The 17,269-nt window shown below is 42.0% G+C and overlaps 1 protein-coding gene across 6 annotated transcripts in view; it reads right to left on the bottom strand.

Moving 5' to 3' along the window:
• Positions 1-2,016: 2,016 nt before the first annotated feature.
• Positions 2,017-17,269, bottom strand: part of zufsp (zinc finger containing ubiquitin peptidase 1) — a 61,274-nt gene continuing 46,021 nt past the window's right edge. For 5 of the 6 annotated variants that reach the window (XM_033638951.2, XM_078172025.1, XM_078172023.1 and 2 more), the window contains 2 exons: positions 12,638-12,858; positions 2,017-11,726 (listed from right to left, as the gene is read on the bottom strand). In XM_033638951.2, the coding sequence (XP_033494842.1) occupies positions 11,679-11,726; positions 12,638-12,858 (269 nt within the window). In that variant the 3' untranslated portion in view covers positions 2,017-11,678. The remainder of the gene's footprint in view (positions 11,727-12,637; positions 12,859-17,269) is intronic. The other variant, XR_013492244.1, reaches the window with a different exon arrangement.

Raw genomic sequence — 17,269 nt, 5'->3', positions numbered from 1 at the left:
TATTACTGCATCTTGCTAACTCGGCCATTCTGGATGTCACTAACTCGGCTTCTTCTCCGGAGCCTTTGTGCTCCACTGTCTCTCAGAATAACTCATACCGCAGCGGTGCCTGGACAGTGTGACGTGTGTGTTTGTGCTGCTGCCGTGGTCCTGCCAGATGCCTCCTGCTGCTGCTGCCATCATTAGTCATTAGTCATACTTCTACTGTTATTATACACATATGACTATTGTCACACAAGTATACTGTCAGATATTAATACATACTTTCAACATATTGTACCACAGTAGCCAGAACTATAATATTATTACTTTCATTAATGTTGTTGTAAGCTACTGTCATTACCTGCATCTCTCTCTCTCTCTCTCTCTCTCTCTCTCTCTGTCTCTCTGTCTCATTGTGTCATATGGATTACTGTTAATTTATTATGCTGATCTGTTCTGTACGACATCTATTGCACGTCTGTCCGTCCTGGAAGAGGGATCCCTCCTCAGTTGCTCTTCCTGAGGTTTCTACCGTTTTTTTTCCCCGTTAAAGGGGTTTTTTTTTGGGGAGTTTTTCCTTATCCGCTGTGAGGGTCTTAAGGACAGAGGGATGTCGTATGCTGTAAAGCCCTGTGAGGCAAATTGTGATTTGTGATATTGGGCTTTATAAATAAAATTGAAAAATTGAATTAAAACTAAACTATCCTAATGCTAACTACTAAAAGATCCCAGGACATTTATTCCATCAGTCTCAACCATTCCAATGCACCTCTCTCTTAATTATTAAATAAAATGTAAAGAGTGTCATTTTGTTTGAACATTGAAAGGGACACATATCAAGTGGGGGTGTCTGGGGGTTGTCCCCCAGGAAATTTTGAGCCTCAAACACTTCATTCCCTGCATTCTGGTGAATTTTTGCATCACTTTATGGTGGACAAGTACTTATGTATAAAGGAAAACAAAATTCAAGTAGCAGATGACAAAATAAAAATAGAATAGAACAGACTGCAGAAACACTCTCAGGCATTCTATACTGCTTTCATACATTTATTCTATTTCTATTCTGTAGATCAACTTGTCTTATTTCATGCTGTCTGCTGAGTCAACACACCGTTTTTACTGTGTACACCTGACCGGCACACGGCTGCTGCTACTGGTTTTACCGCTTGGCAAAGATGAGTTATGAAAGCAAATGCCAAAATGACTATAACAAACAGGAAAGTAATTTATTATATAGTGGTAAATATTATCAATGTCTGTTAATTAACTAGCCCCTGGCCTCAAGTCATAATTGCATGAGGCTCCTGCATGGCAAAATGTGTTGAATATCCCAGCATTAGACCTGTTATACCAGCTGAATATTGACATCTATCCAACTCCATCCCCCCAGCTTGTATGTCAGACTTATGTTAGAAATTTGTAGTCTCCAAGTCCTCTCTGAAATAATCCTGATGACAACACTATGACATCATTGATGGTATTTTTTAAACATGACAAAACATTATACAACCCATTTCACAGTCTGCGTGTAGTATTAAACATTTAATGTGGGCCATCGACTTTTAAATGCATCCAGTGGTACCAACCATGTCATACCAGCTTCTCAGGAAGGGAGCTAAATAACGCTGCAAAGCTAGGCAACATTTTGACAAGGGAAAGACAGCATGGCCATTTCAGAGGTCCCTTGACCTCTGACCTCAAGATATCTATATGAAAATGGGTTCCCACCAGTGTTGCCTTTACAGACACGCCCACTTTATGTTTATCCAATGCAGTTTTTTGCATGCAGTATAATGTGCTATTGTATTTGAATATTTCTGCATACTGGGGTCCCTTAGAATTACACAAATTTGGTGTGACTGGAAAGCTGAGACTCCTGTAGATTGTAGAAGCAAAAAAGTCAAGGTCCCGAGCCGGGCCAGTTAGCTCGCGACCTCGCTCTTCTCCTCTCAAACGGACTTTCTTTATCTTCCATTAGATATCAAAAACTCAAATACTCAGAGGTCAAAAAAAAATCACTGGAGACACGTAGAATCAGATGCAACTGAGTTTAATGTGCTCGCAGGCAACAAACACATCACAACCCAAATGAGCCAAGCTCCGGAGCAAGGCTGGAATTTCTTTGTTTGCGCTCGCTCTTTTATCGTAGAATTTCTGCTGAGTCATCTCTTTCCCTTAATCCTTCTCACTTGGCTCTGATCGTAACATATCCCACCTCTGCTGAGTCACTTTTTCTCCACCATATTGGTGTCATATTTCTGCTGAGTAATGTTTTTCCTAGATCTAAGACCGCCTCCTCTTACTAGGGTCATTCTCAGGACAAGCTGTAATTCCCCTAATTTTCCACTAGTGTTTTCTGAACCCATCCTCATGCTATTTTTAGAAATGATTCACAGTGAGTCCTAGGTACTTCTCCACCACAATGCTTAAGTGCTCAATAAGTGTGTGTGTGTGTCATAAGAATACATGAAATATTAAACCAGTGTGTAATTTGTCAGTTGCACAGATTATATTGCTTCAACACATATCTTTTAAAGGTCAGCTAAAAGGTACAGTATATGTCTTCAGTAAATCAGTACATTACACTACATTCCCCCCTTTGGGGCTCCATAGTCCCATATAATATCTTAAATCACAGCAAGGGGGAGGAAATATATATATCCCCCCTTTGGGACTTTATAGTCCCATACCATTAAGATTTAGATTGGCTATTATCACACACGAATCATTTTCCAGTGATCAGCATCAGTAGAGCTGCACATAAGTCATACTTCATTGATTAACAGCAGTATCTGTCACACCTTTTGTCATCTGTAGGTATCACACACAATTCATGATTATCACCTCGAATAATTCGTATGTATATAGAGTAAAAGAGCTAGCCTAATAATGTCTTTGTTTTTCTTGTTGCATGATTAATCATAATGACATTCTTATACAGTGGTTGTGACTACAGTCGTTACTGGTATTTTCTTCAGTGAATACATGATAACTTCACATATACAGAGTACAGTAAGCAAGGTACATAGCTATCTTTGCTGTTAATGCTGCCAAGTTACTGTCCGTCGGGCACATAGGCGGATGTACCAGTCATCCGCAGGCGCCAGTAGGACGCCACCTGATCCCCTCAGCATCTCAATCTTCTGTTGCAGCACGTGGTGGTTGACCAGTTGCCGCTGTAGGTCATCCCTAGCCTGGGCTCAAATGGGGGCTGGTCCTCTGACATGGCTGGGCGCTCTTGGTAGGCCAACCCTGGATTCTGCTGCTTTGAATACAGGGATCTCCACATGCTGGCCATGCTCTGCACCAATCTCTGTGTTAGAAAGGACATTGTTTAGTTCAATTCACTTCCCTCCTTTTCCTCCTAATTGCCCTGTGGTATAGATAACCTATATATGTTAATCAGTCGATTGTTAGTATGGGTTTGGTAACAGCAAGGTTTTTCCTGAATCTATTGCCAATTATTTGGTTATTTCTTACCCTGAATCGGCTCTCCCTCTATACAACCTCGTATTCCCCTTCCAGGTTCCCCTTCATTGGCTCATATAAGTTTATATTGTCAGCCATATTCTCACATATGTCCGTATTGTCAATCATGGTTTCATATAAATCGTTGTTCAATCTTTTGGATGCATAGGATCTTACCCACGGTTTATCTAGTTTCCACAATTTGCCTTTCTCAGGGAGCTTTTCCTGCTGTTGTATCAGCATAATAAATTGTCCCGTGGCCATTCTCATGGCCCTTCTTATCAGGATCTGTACTAGGGGAAGGATGCTGAGTCCAAATATTACTCCTATAGTCTGTAAGATTTTTCCAACAGAGAACTTTTCTAACCAATCAAGAATTGATGAGGTTTTTAGTGTTTCAATTGGAATGTTGTACTTGTTGGTCTCTGTCTACATACGTATGTAAACTTGAGTCAGGTTACCATCTTCACCTGTTTCTGAGCTGCTGCTTTCTTCTCCCTGCTCTCTTTCTGCCTCTGCTCTCTCTCCTCTCTCTGTTCTCTCTGCGCTTGGGCCCTCATCCTCAGCCCTGTGGCTACCAGGTGGCGACTGAGGAAGGGGTGTTTTCCTCTGAGGTGCTCTCTGTTGACACCCTCTCTGGGTTGTTAGCTCTGCAGCAGTGGTTAAGATGAAACCAAACGTCCTTACCTTCAACTTTCAAGGCAGTTGGTGTAGCTAATATGACCTTGTATGGACCTTCTCTGCGTGGCTGGTCCCACTTCTTTTTGAACACCTTGACGTACACCCACTCTCCAGGAAGTATGCGTTGAAGGTCTTCTGGGATTTGACCCTTCTGTCCTCTGTGGTGCCTTTCACCTGCTAGGAGATAGCCCTATGGATACGGGTTAGACTTCGTAAATAGTCAAACATTTCGCCTTGTAATTGTTCCAGGGACGGTCCCTCATGGGGACCTCTTAAGTATGGTAGCGGCATGAGCCGGCTCGTAAGCATTTCATGCGGTGTTAGATGCGTGACTCGGCTGGCTTGTGAACGCATAGACATTAGTGCAAGCAGTAAAGCATCCACCCAATTAAGCTTATTTCCACTATCTACTACTATTTTTGCTATTTTGGTTTTTAAAATACCATTTGCTCTTTCTACAGCTCCCTGTGATTGAGGGTGGTAGACTGTGCCAAATGTGTGTTTTAGTCCCAATGCTCTCTCTACTTCTTGTAGATCTCTGTTTTTGGAATGGGTTCCATTGTCGGATCTGATTCTTTCGGGAAACCCATGTGTGGGAATGTATTGATTGATCAGAAATTTGATTACTGTCTTTGCATCCTCTGATTTGGCAGGTATGACTTCTGGCCAACCAGTGTATGCATCCACTACCACCAGAAGACACCTGTATCCTCCCACTCTCTCTAGCATGTCTGTATAGTCATTAATGACCTCTTGACCTGGGAGTTTGGGGAGGGGAAATCTCCCCTGATGTGGTTTCACCGCGGGTCTAACATTGTATTCTGTATATATCTTACATTCTTGGATGTGATTCTCAATCACCGCTGGCAAAAACGGGTGCCACCAATGAGTGAGATATCGCGCCATTTGCGTTTTCCGACAGTGAGTCACACCATGAGCTTCTTGAAGGACTGATCTCCTCAGCCCTGGGGGCAGTGCAGGTCTCCCGTCTGGAGACCCCCACATACCCTCTGTCTTTACTGCTCCTCTTTCTCTCCATACTGTGAGCTCCTCTGGAGAGGCTTTCTGCTGTTCTGCTATTAACATATTTACATCACAGGGCGGCAGGAGGTCATGCACTGTTCTCTCTGTTTGTAGCATTACATACTGCTGACTGTATCCTGCCTTTCTTTTGGCTGCCACATCTGCTGCATCATTCCCTCTGGAGACAACTGTCCCTGCTTTGTCGTGACCCTTGCACTTAATCACTGCTACCTGTGCCGGCTTCATCAGAGCCTCCCGTAGTCTCCTCATGTCCTTCTCATGCTTAATGGGGGTCTTTGCTGCTGTTAAAAAGCCAGATCTGATCCACTGTGTCATTTCCACATGGATCGCTCCTACGACATAGGCAGAGTCTGTGTAGATGTTCACTCTTTTCCCTTCAGCCCATTCTAATGCTGCAATCATTGCTTGGAGTTCAGCCAATTCAGATGATTCTTTTCCTGTCACACTTTCTGTAATCACTTCCTCAAACCCTGTCTCTGTCTGTCTTACCACTGCATATGCTGCTTTCAGTCCCTCCGTTGGATGTCTAAAACAACATCCATCTGTGAATAATGTTTTTTACACATAGGGCCCAAGTCTTTGGCTTGATGTTTGATGTACTGCCAAAGATATGTGAGGGGAGGCTTCCTCCGCCGCCTCATACCACTGCAATTGCTCTGAGGTCAGTTCAACAGCTGCAGCCACTCCCCCATTTCCCACCAGTATGCAGGTGGATGTTATCTCCCACATTTCCCTTCTATCTCATTATAAAATGCCTGTTGATACAACTCGTTGCCATTCCTGTCATAATAAAGAGTTACATGGAGGGGATCGGGAGGAGGCGTGGAGGGATTTAATGACTGAACCCAGGGACGCCAAGACTGATAGAGAGTGCCAATGCCAGGCGTCTCCATGGTTTCTGGCTCGAGAAGGCCCCAGTAGATATCAGCTCAATGTCCTTCAGCCATGGGGGAGGTATCCGCTGATAACAACATTTGCGAGGAGGAATGCACAGTTGTTAACGAGCAGTTCACAGTGTAGCCATTTGGGAAGGTCACTATCAGCCCATCCGGGTGCAGAGTATGGAAGCTCCACACTTCAGCAGCACATCTCTCCCCAACAGATTCACAGGGCATGACAAAGAAGAAACATATCTGCGTGAAAATGTCTGTTCAGCCTGGAGTATGGTGGTAGTGAGTGGTTTGGTGAGCGGCAGATTTTGTGGTTGTCCCGAGAACCCAGTTAGTTCAACTGCTGAGGATGATATTTGGTGTTTAGACACAGGGAGATTCAAGGTGGCTCCACAAATAAAACACCCTCTACCGCCCTGACCCCCTCTTGGGTCGCCACGACCCCCACCCCTGCCTCTGAATCCTCCTGTACCTCTTCTCGAGCCACTCCAATGGGGAGGACGAGGATCAACCCACTCTGGGGTCGGAAATAGATCTGGAATGTGTATGGGGAAGGGCGGAAGCTGCCGAACCATCTGATTGGTTGATTTTTTCTCTGCTTTTTTTTTTTTTTTTTTTTTTTTTGCATCGTTGGTTTTACGTCGTGCATCTTCCAATTGGAGTTTTAACAGCTGAACCTGTGCTGACTCTGTACTGTCCTTCTCTGCCTTTTTCTGATGGCATTGTATATGACTTCATTAATCCTGTAAGCTTCACTGCTCTCTCCTCGTATTCTTCCCTTGAGTCTGTGTCTGACCATATCTGATCTCCCTCGTCGTCTACTTCCTCTTCTGCGTCATACTGACCTGGTTCTTGCGTCTTATTCTCACTCTCCCTTCATTTCCCTCTTTCATCTATTTCAGGTGTTCTGTGAGTTATGTATAACCTCACCTCTTAACCTGTCACTGGTGAAATGTATGTGTTTGCCTTATTACTCTCCCTATTTGTGTTATCTCTGGTCCACGATGTTGTACCAGTGAAGTCAGCCTAATTTGATCTCCCAATGTTGCAGCAGCGAGCCCGTGTACTTGATTTATTTAACAGCTTAGTTTGATTCTCTCTATCTGCTCACCCCCTTCGCTGTCTATGTAGCTTCTTTCCAACCCGAAATGTGTTTTTTATGCCTCTAGTGTCCACTGAACCATCAGTCATGCAATATTCTTCAGCCCAAATTTCATTACTACTGCTGTCACCCTCTTCCATCCAACTCTTAACAGCTTGATCTCAACTTCTTTTTCTTTATTTTATTACTTATTTTATTTATTATAAAACTATACATATAAACTAAAGCTACTTATCATTTATAATTTATTTATAATTTTATTGCTTATTCTATTCATTTATGAGACTATACTTATCACTTATTTATTTATCTATAAAATTAAATTAAAATAACAGATATTTCTTTTTTATTCTCCCCTTAACAGCCAACCAGTTTGTATGGAGTTCACCCGAGCAACTGGTTCAATCAGTGAAACATGTGGACTTTTTGTTGGCACCGTTAGGTTTCCAGTCCCCAGACAATTTGTTGACACCGTTAGGTTACCCTTGTCTGGTTTTGTTTCACTGAGACACTGTTAATAACTACCTCATGTAACAAAACTTTGAAACAAATCACATAAAACAAACACACAAATACCAGATTATGATAAAACATTCAGGCCCCAAAATGTCTTTTTTTCTTTGTAATGACCTTTAACCCAATAGAGGTCAGAACCAAACTATCAAATTTTAACAAAGCTTTGTTTTTTGTATAAGCCCACTTCTATTGGCTGTGTTCCTCACTCTGTGCTGGCTGCATTCCTCACCCCCTCCCTTTGTACTCTCTGTTTAGTCAGTCTCCCAATGATTTGTCAGTCTTTTTACAGTTACATTTTATTTAACACTTAACTGTATTTTCAACACTTTATACAACGCTTCATGCATTACTTTGAATAGGTTATATTGTGTTTACTACAACTAACTTCCAGATATACTACAATGTATGTACAACAACTTTATAGCTTACAGTTAGATTTTTACAAATTTTACACTTTTGATCGATCTGTTAACTGTTTTGACTTGTTTTTTGTCTTTTTTACTTTTCCTTTATCTCTTTGGTTGCAACATTTTAAGCGTTCTGTCCGTTCAGTCCCGTTCTGTCTACGGTGACTCCCCCTCCTTCTTGGCTGGGAGGTCACTTTCCTCAAAACGGCGGTATCCACAGAAGCTTTTTACTTTAGGCCTTTTCTTAATCTCTATTCCCTAAGCTCTCCGTCTAAGCTGTCCCAACGGTTGACTCACACACACCTGCCCCTACAGGCTTAAAGGTGTGCGTGGCAAGTCGCTAGCGGTATCCACAGATTCGCTTTTGAGTACCTCTGACTCTCTTATTTTTGCATTCCGCCTGAGCAGCCTATTGGTTGGCTCAACGCCCCTGCCTTCACAGATTTAAAGGATGCGTTTGTCAAGTCAATAGCGGTAACCACGGATATGCTTTTGAGTATCTCTGACTCTTTTCTTCTCTTATTGTGCACTTTTGTCTCTTTAAATACTTTAAATACTCTTAATACTTTAAATACTTTACTCTTACTACCTTCCTCACTACATTTGTTACCGTACATTCAGCACACACACGTTCACTCTTTCTTTTGCCTGCTTGGTTTCTCTAGCTCACTCCCCCACATTCCACACACACATACACACACTCACTCACTCCCTCCCACATTCACTCTCCATGTTTATCTCTCTAACTTACACACACACACACACTGTGCTGCACTAGATTCAGTTGTCTCCAGCAATATATCAGCTATGTTCCAATGTTGTGTTATTAGTTAGTAATTTTTACATCACATTTTAGGTTCTTTAGGAGAGGAATTTGTCAAATACCTCCGACCTTGGCGGCTCCCAACTGCACCTCAGACGCACCCGGTTTAGGCAGAAAAAAGGCTCTGCTTACCTTATCTGGTGGCCACCTGTATGTCTGATGTGCAGCCAAGCGCCCCCCGATCTCAGGATCCGACCTCCTCGTCCTCCTACGCTGACTCGCCAAATAATGTAGAAGCAAAAAAGTCAAGGTCCCGAGCCGGGCCAGTTAGCTCGCGACCTCGCTCTTCTCCTCTCAAACGGACTTTCTTTATCTTCCATTAGATATCAAAAACTCAAATACTCAGAGGTCAAAAAAAATCACTGGAGACACGTAGAATCAGATGCAACTGAGTTTAATGTGCTCGCAGGCAACAAACACATCACAACCCAAATGAGCCAAGCTCCGGAGCAAGGCTGGAATTTCTTTGTTTGCGCTCGCTCTTTTATCGTAGAATTTCTGCTGAGTCATCTCTTTCCCTTAATCCTTCTCACTTGGCTCTGATCGTAACATATCCCACCTCTGCTGAGTCACTTTTTCTCCACCATATTGGTGTCATATTTCTGCTGAGTAATGTTTTTCCTAGATCTAAGACCGCCTCCTCTTACTAGGGTCATTCTCAGGACAAGCTGTAATTCCCCTAATTTTCCACTAGTGTTTTCTGAACCCATCCTCATGCTATTTTTAGAAATGATTCACAGTGAGTCCTAGGTACTTCTCCACCACAATGCTTAAGTGCTCAATAAGTGTGTGTGTGTGTGTGTGTCATAAGAATACATGAAATATTAAACCAGTGTGTAATTTGTCAGTTGCACAGATTATATTGCTTCAACACATATCTTTTAAAGGTCAGCTAAAAGGTACAGTATATGTCTTCAGTAAATCAGTACATTACACTACAAGATTCAGTGAGCCCAGTTTTATTCAAGTGTGATGTTAGTCCCATAGCCATTTCATTATAGTAAGACCATTTGTTTGAAACTTGACCTCAGTGTATAAAATGACGTATAGTGACCTCTAGGATTATTCCAGCCCCATGAAACTTTATAGCAAAACTAGAGACCTTGAGCATTCAGAGGATGGATGGCTTTCATAGATATATTGACAGTATGGTGGTTTCTCAGCAGTTTCCAAAACAGAAGTGTTCACCATCCAATTCCTGAAAAATGTAATTCTTACAGAAATCTCCTCGTCAGAAGCTTTTGATATCAAATCACAGCATGGATTTTTCTGTGGTGTTCCTCATGATCTTGGTGTATTATATCCCTATTCCATCAAAGTTAGCATCTGTATGCAGGTGTTTTAAACACGGGTAACCCTGCCAAAAACAGGCTAAACTCCTTACCCATCACCAGTAGACCAGTACTCTATAGCAGACATGTAAGTCTTTCTGTGTGTGTCTTTTTTTGTTTTCTTTTGGTGTGTCACGGACACGGACAGGCTGGGAAACAGGTTAGTAAACAGTAGAGAGGAGCATGGAGGCCTATGAAAACTTTTAGGTGGTAAATTCTTTTTATATATCTCTGACTTCTTTAGTCTCTCTTTCAAACTCAGTATAGACTAATTTGGATTGATTTTTGAGCGCTGCTTGAGCGGAGATGGCGGTATTTTGTGAGGTGTGTCACTGCATCTTGGCAGTTTAGGGGCTAAAATTAGTGCGTTCACTCAAGTGTCGTGTTTCCTTCAATGCCAATCACAGCTGGGGCTGATAAATAGGCGTGACTACTGCAGGGTCATTTGAGCAGTGTGTGAATACCAATTGTTACCTTTCCCATTACATTACTGTAAAAAACAGATGTAAGTGGGTGTTAGTAGGTTTTTTTGTGGAGAAGGGGCTTTAATGTGATATTTTGGAGATTTCTGACCATTTTTTAATCAATTCTCCAGTAGTCAAAAATGCTTAAATGTAGCACCAAATCTGTGTAACAAATGGTATCAACCCTGCAAAAAATGATGTATCAAATTATAAGACATAAGTGAACATGGCAATGGCCATTATATACTTCCATCACAATGTTCTCAACCCCTATGCACTCTAAATTTTCGAAGTTTGAATAGTTGTCTCATCAAAACACAATGGTTAGGTAGGTAGGTAACAGCCTGAATAATACACACATTAAATATATGACATTTACTGTGTGAAAGAGCTCCTCTGCAGAGCTCCCCCCTAAGATTAATGTTCTATATTATGAAACTGTAATCCTTTTTCATAATGTTATTATAATGTTAGTGGTGGTGGTTTTTATTCTCAACTAGGCCTTGTCTAGAATAAAATGTTTTATGACCAGCTGTTGGAGCCCCTGCTGTTTAACCTAAAATCACACACACACAGATGACCCTGCTCAATTTCTGATGAGGCCTGTACAAGCACATGACTGCTGAGTGATGATTTAGGTGTGTCAAAGGAAAGCGGATGACTCACTTATGCAATCAAATATCTGTCTTTACTTGTGATTTCTTGACAGCCAGATGTAGGAGGACTCTGCATGTTTCCTGTTGGGCAGGGTTCTTTAAGGACAGTCAGTTCCTCACTCACAATAACCTTTGACTGCTAACTCTAAAGACTGGTCTGGAGAGCACAGATTTTATTAAAAAAAAAAAAAAAAAAGGGTACATACATTACATTTGTATTAACAAATGACTAAATAAAAGAGTTCCTGAAGTGAGAAATCAAATGAATGTTCACAGAGAGAACAAAGTGATGAGATAAAGAAGTGTGTTCCTGTTCATGGGATCCTTTCAGCACATAGCGTCCTGGAGTTCAAGGTGCTAATCTGTACAAACAAAAACAAAATGTGCTGATATACAGATAAAGAGCTTTCTGCACATCAAACATCTAATTCAAGGACTGTAAAGACCTTTAGACAAGAATCAAACAAGATCAACAAGTTTAGTCATGACATCACAGTGAAAGAACAGTCAGTACGTCTACATAACACTAGAGAAAATCGATTTATTAGTCCAACTAAAACCAGACTTTTAAAATTGATATAATCGTGTTAGTCTGATTGAAATTGTACTAAACTGAACTTCTCAATGTTGGACTAATGCACCCAGATAATGAGATTGGGAGTTGAATAACTCCTGTATGTATGGAGTCAATCTGACCCAAAGTAGCCTAGGCGCTCTGCGCATGTTCCACAGTTTCTGCCCCGAGCTTTGACCTGGAAGTTGAATAGCATTAAATGCATAACAGAAGAAGAAGGAGCTGTTACCAACATAGCAAAATCTACATCCAGCGTGCACCTCATCTGTACAATGAGTAAAGCATACAGCATGTACAGAGCTGTAAGTTGTCCACCCTGGTACCAATTTGGCGCTAGCTAACCTTAGCTAACTTGTTTGTCGGTTGTTTGGTCTGTTAAGTAATAGGTCAACCAGAAAAAGGTCCAATACTAACAAGCTGAAAGGGGGCATATTGCCAGCTATCGTAGTAGAGTCAAACATACTTAAGTAAATAATTTGATCCCCCCCCCCCCCCCCGTGCTTGTATACTGGGACAAGGACAGTAGTCTAATGAAACGGCCTGGTCAAGCTATAACTGTAGCTCGGAATAACTGTGCATGTAAAAGCACTGAGTGCTACATGGGGACTTAATCTGATCACTCACACACACACACACACACACACACACACACACACACACACACACACACACACACACCTCTGTTCCATGCCACCTCACCTGTTTCTCCTCAGCAGACAACATGCCCTGCACAGCCACCACCTGGTACTGTTTGTGTCTCAGGCTGCCAGGGAACTTCCTGATGTGGTGGACGGCTGTTGAGACTGTGCCCTTGCTCAGCAGCTTCCTGGTGTCTGATGCTGAACTGCCAGGATCGAGAAGCAGTAGGCACAGGCTCCCATTTTTCCTCTGCTCCAAGCCCACTATAGAGCGGCTGTGACCTGCAAGCAGAGTACCCTCAGGGTTCTCAGTTACATTTAAACCTTTTTAAGACCTTTTTCATACCACCTAGAATGAAATTTAATGCCAACGTCAAGGCCATGCTGGCAAAAACTGTGCCGGATATATGGGGCAGCTGTGGATCAGAGGTAAAGCGGGTCGTCTACCAATTGGATGATCAACGGTTCGATTTTTGGCTCCTCAAGTCCGCATGCCAAAGTATCCTTGGGCAAGATACTGAACCCCAAATTGCTCCTGATGGCCATTCAATGGATGTGTGAGTGCATGTCAATGATTAGTGAGGAGCAGGTGGCACACTGTATGGTAGCCTCGGCCACCAGTGTGTGAATAGGTGAATGTGATATAAGTGGTCAGATAACGAGAAAAGCCTATACAAGTGCAATCTATTTATTTATAGGGGTGTAACATTCCATCGATCTGGATTGATATAATGATTTTATTATCAACAATCCAATATCAGCGATGCAAAGTGAAAACATTGATCCATATCATCATCTTTAGCGTAGGCTTTTATTTTGAAAGTCTGTGTCACTGTCAAACAGCGGCAGGCACATAGCAAGCAGCCAAGAGAAAGACGAAAAGGATAGCATTATTTACTTGGGAATAAATCAGCAGAGTGGAAATATTTTGGATTTTAGAGAAAATACAGGACAAGAGACAGAGCACATGACATATATAAACAATGCTGTTACGAGATAAAACACGATGTAATGTTACCTGCCTGGACGAGCATCTCACTCGGCTAACTTCTTGCTTAAGCAACATTAGCTGCTCTGTTTTAACAATGTTCAGCTGAAAAACGTGCTTTACGTGATTTACACCCCTATTTATTTATTAATTTCATTCATTTTCCATAACCACTTATCCTGTTAGGGGTCACGGGGAGAACTAGAGCCTATCCCAACTGACATTGGACAAGAGGCAGGGAACAACCTGGACAGGTCATCGGACTATCACAGGACTGACACATAGACACAGACAACCACTCACGCTCACAATCACACCTACAGCCAATTAAGAGTCACCAGTTACCTGACATGCATGCCAGAGAACCTGGAGAAAACCCATAGTGACATGGGTAGAACATGCAAACTCCACACAGCAGGGCTCCCCCTCAGATTCGAACCAGGAACTCTTGCTGCAACGTGACAATTCTAACCACTGTACCACCGTGCCGCCCAAATTCTGTGTCAGTTCTCAGCCCTAGAAATAATTATTTACCAAATACTTTAACTTAATAAAACATTTTAATACTCACATTCATATGACATTAACATAACTTTGTGAGGCGTGAGTCTGCACGCTAGTAACATTAGATGATAAAAGATATTAATTTGCTGCATACAGAGTTCGCCTTTTGGTCACAAAGGCTCCTATTTGAACTGAAGCTTACTTGAGTGTATTTTAGCAAGTGTCACTAGACAAAAGACTACAGTTTTTGGAGCTCTGCTCCTTTGGCTGCAATTTGTCCAAGTTCTTGAGCTCAGCCAGCAAATGGAGTCTGGTGGTTTACACACAGGCAAACACATTTTATTCATCTGACTGTTTGTGACATTATGGTATACATTTTATTGTATGAAAGTAAAAGAAAAAAAAATAGAGCTTGGAAATAAAAGACTTTGTTGACAAATGTAATATTTTGGCCTTATTTTGAGAATATTAAATTCAAGGCCTTTTAAGAGTCCTGGGGGTACCCTGTCCATGGTTTTTGACCTTGTGAAGACAACAGCATTTCCAGTTGTTATGAACAGCATCAGCAATCCTGATGCAGGTTTGGACTATAACTTTTGTCCACCTGCCACTGTGGCTGGTAGATTTCACAATCTAGTAGCCACTCAAAATATTATCTTTTTTTGGCTGGTTAATGAAGCAAATGCAGCAGCCACTTACATGCTTTACTGGAGGTTGGCTGGTTGCTGGTGCTAGTTTGCAGCCCTGTCTGGGTGTCATAGAGAGGGGGAAGCATGGTTTTGTTTAAATATGGGGATAAAAGTACACATTTTCAGACAGTCTCTACTGGAATACATTCATAATATTGTACTAAGTTGTTCACATGAAAAGTGAAAGAAATGGTTATTGACAAGAACAAACTTTTTTATTCTTGACATTAGGGACAGACAATATGGCTTATAAATAATATTGCAATATTTTTAGGCTATATCACGATATTTTGAAATCTCTGAAGTACTGTAGACTACTAAAATACAAAATTGTGTTGAAATAGTGTTGATGTTACTGCTTTGAACTCGAAGCAGTCAGATGTTTGCAGTTATCACCAAGTTTAACTGTTGCCACTGCACCTTTAAACATGAGGATTTATTCACTGTGAGCTGGAAACACACCAAAAGCTCTCCAGTTCATATATTAATAATATTTGCAAGTCCCACTGGTGCTCCATGGTTGCAAAATGTGACTAATTGGTCACAATCTGGAACCCTCCTCTGTTTATGCTATCGTTAATCTCATAAAGTCAAAGTGTTACTGCAGCGCTGTTAAACAGATGATTTATTTACTGTAAGCTGGAAACAAACTAACAGCTCTCCTGTCCATGTATTGATAATATTTACAAGTCGCAGTGGTGCTTTATGGTCGCAAAATGTCACATTTACAGGGCTTAAAGTGAAAAATTTTCCTGAGCCTGAAGCCTGAAATCTGAAAGCCATCTTTTGTCAAAGATGGCTGCTGTGCATATAACCCAATGACCCACACTTATCTCAGTTTTGCTGATTCTTTACTGTATTGCAGTTGTATTACAGTGCCACAAAATGCTGCACCTGGCTCGTTCAGCTTCTTGCACCATGTATTAAATGGTTTGCCCTCAGCGCCCTCCTCCTCGAGCCATGCCCACCTCCACTTATTTTTCACCCCTCTCTCCAGTTCTGCTGTATTAACACCGGGTTTAATATATTTTGCTTCCATCTCTCTGCCCTGCTCTACTCTACTTCAACGCTGCTTAGCTCTCTCTCTACTCTACCAGTAGACTATCACATCCACCAGTTGCACAAAACGCACACAGCAGTGTTTCCCCTAGGATGGAGTTGTAGCAGCGGAGGTGAAGCACATGCATGAAAAAAAATTTTCACATGCATTTAACTTTTTTGTATGCTTGCCTGCTGGGATGTTTCTATGTATCTACTGGCACCAGAAGGGCTCTTCAGGACTAAGTACAGTACAGGCCAAAAGTTTGGACACACCTTCTCATTCAATGCGTTTTCTTTATTTTCATGACTATTTACATTGTAGATCCTCACTGAAGGCATCAAAACTATGAATGAACACATGTGGAGTTATGTACTTAACAAAAAAAGGTGAAATAACTGAAAACATGTTTTATATTCTAGTTTCTTCAAAATAGCCACCCTTTGCTCTGATTACTGCTTTGCACACTCTTGGCATTCTCTCGATGCGCTTCAAGAGGTAGTCACCTGAAATGGTTTCCACTTCACAGGTGTGCCTTATCAGGGTTAATTAGTGGAATTTCTTGCTTTATCAATGGGGTTGGGACCATCAGTTGTGTTGTGCAGAAGTCAGGTTAATACACAGCCGACAGCCCTATTGGACAACTGTTAAAATTCATATTATGGCAAGAACCAATCAGCTAACTAAAGAAAAACCAGTGGCCATCATTACTTTAAGAAATGAAGGTCAGTCAGTCCGGAAAATTGCAAAAACTTTAAATGTGTCCCCAAGTGGAGTCGCAAAAACCATCAAGCGCTACAACCAAACTGGCACACATGAGGACCGACCCAGGAAAGGAAGACCAAGAGTCACCTCTGCTTCTGAGGATAAGTTCATCCGAGTCACCAGCCTCAGAAATCGCAAGTTAACAGCAGCTCAGATCAGAGACCAGATGAATGCCACACAGAGTTCTAGCAGCAGACCCATCTCTAGAACAACTGTTAAGAGGAGACTGCGCCAATCAGGCCTTCATGGTCAAATAGCTGCTAGGAAACCACTGCTAAGGAGAGGCAACAAGCAGAAGAGATTTGTTTGGGCCAAGAAACACAAGGAATGGACATTAGACCAGTGGAAATCTGTGCTTTGGTCTGATGAGTCCAAATTTGAGATCTTTAGTTCCAACCGCCGTGTCTTTGTGAGACGCAGAAAAGGTGAACGGATGGATTCCACATGCCTGGTTCCCACTGTGAAGCATGGAGGAGGAGGTGTGATGGTGTGGGGGTGTTTTGCTGGTGACACTGTTGGGGATTTATTCAAAATTGAAGGCACACTGAACCAGCATGGCTACCACAGCATCCTGCAGCGACATGCCATCCCATCCGGTTTGCATTTAGTTGGACGATCATTTATTTTTCAACAGGACAATGACCCCAAACACACCTCCAGGCTGTGTAAGGGCTATTTGACCAAGAAGGAGAGTGATGGAGTGCTGCG

The sequence above is a fragment of the Epinephelus lanceolatus genome, chromosome 10 (assembly GCF_041903045.1).
Source record: "Epinephelus lanceolatus isolate andai-2023 chromosome 10, ASM4190304v1, whole genome shotgun sequence".
Taxonomy (NCBI): Eukaryota; Metazoa; Chordata; class Actinopteri; order Perciformes; family Serranidae; genus Epinephelus; species Epinephelus lanceolatus.
Note: the sequence above shows the minus strand (reverse complement) of the source record. Positions and strands in the feature narration are given on the sequence as shown.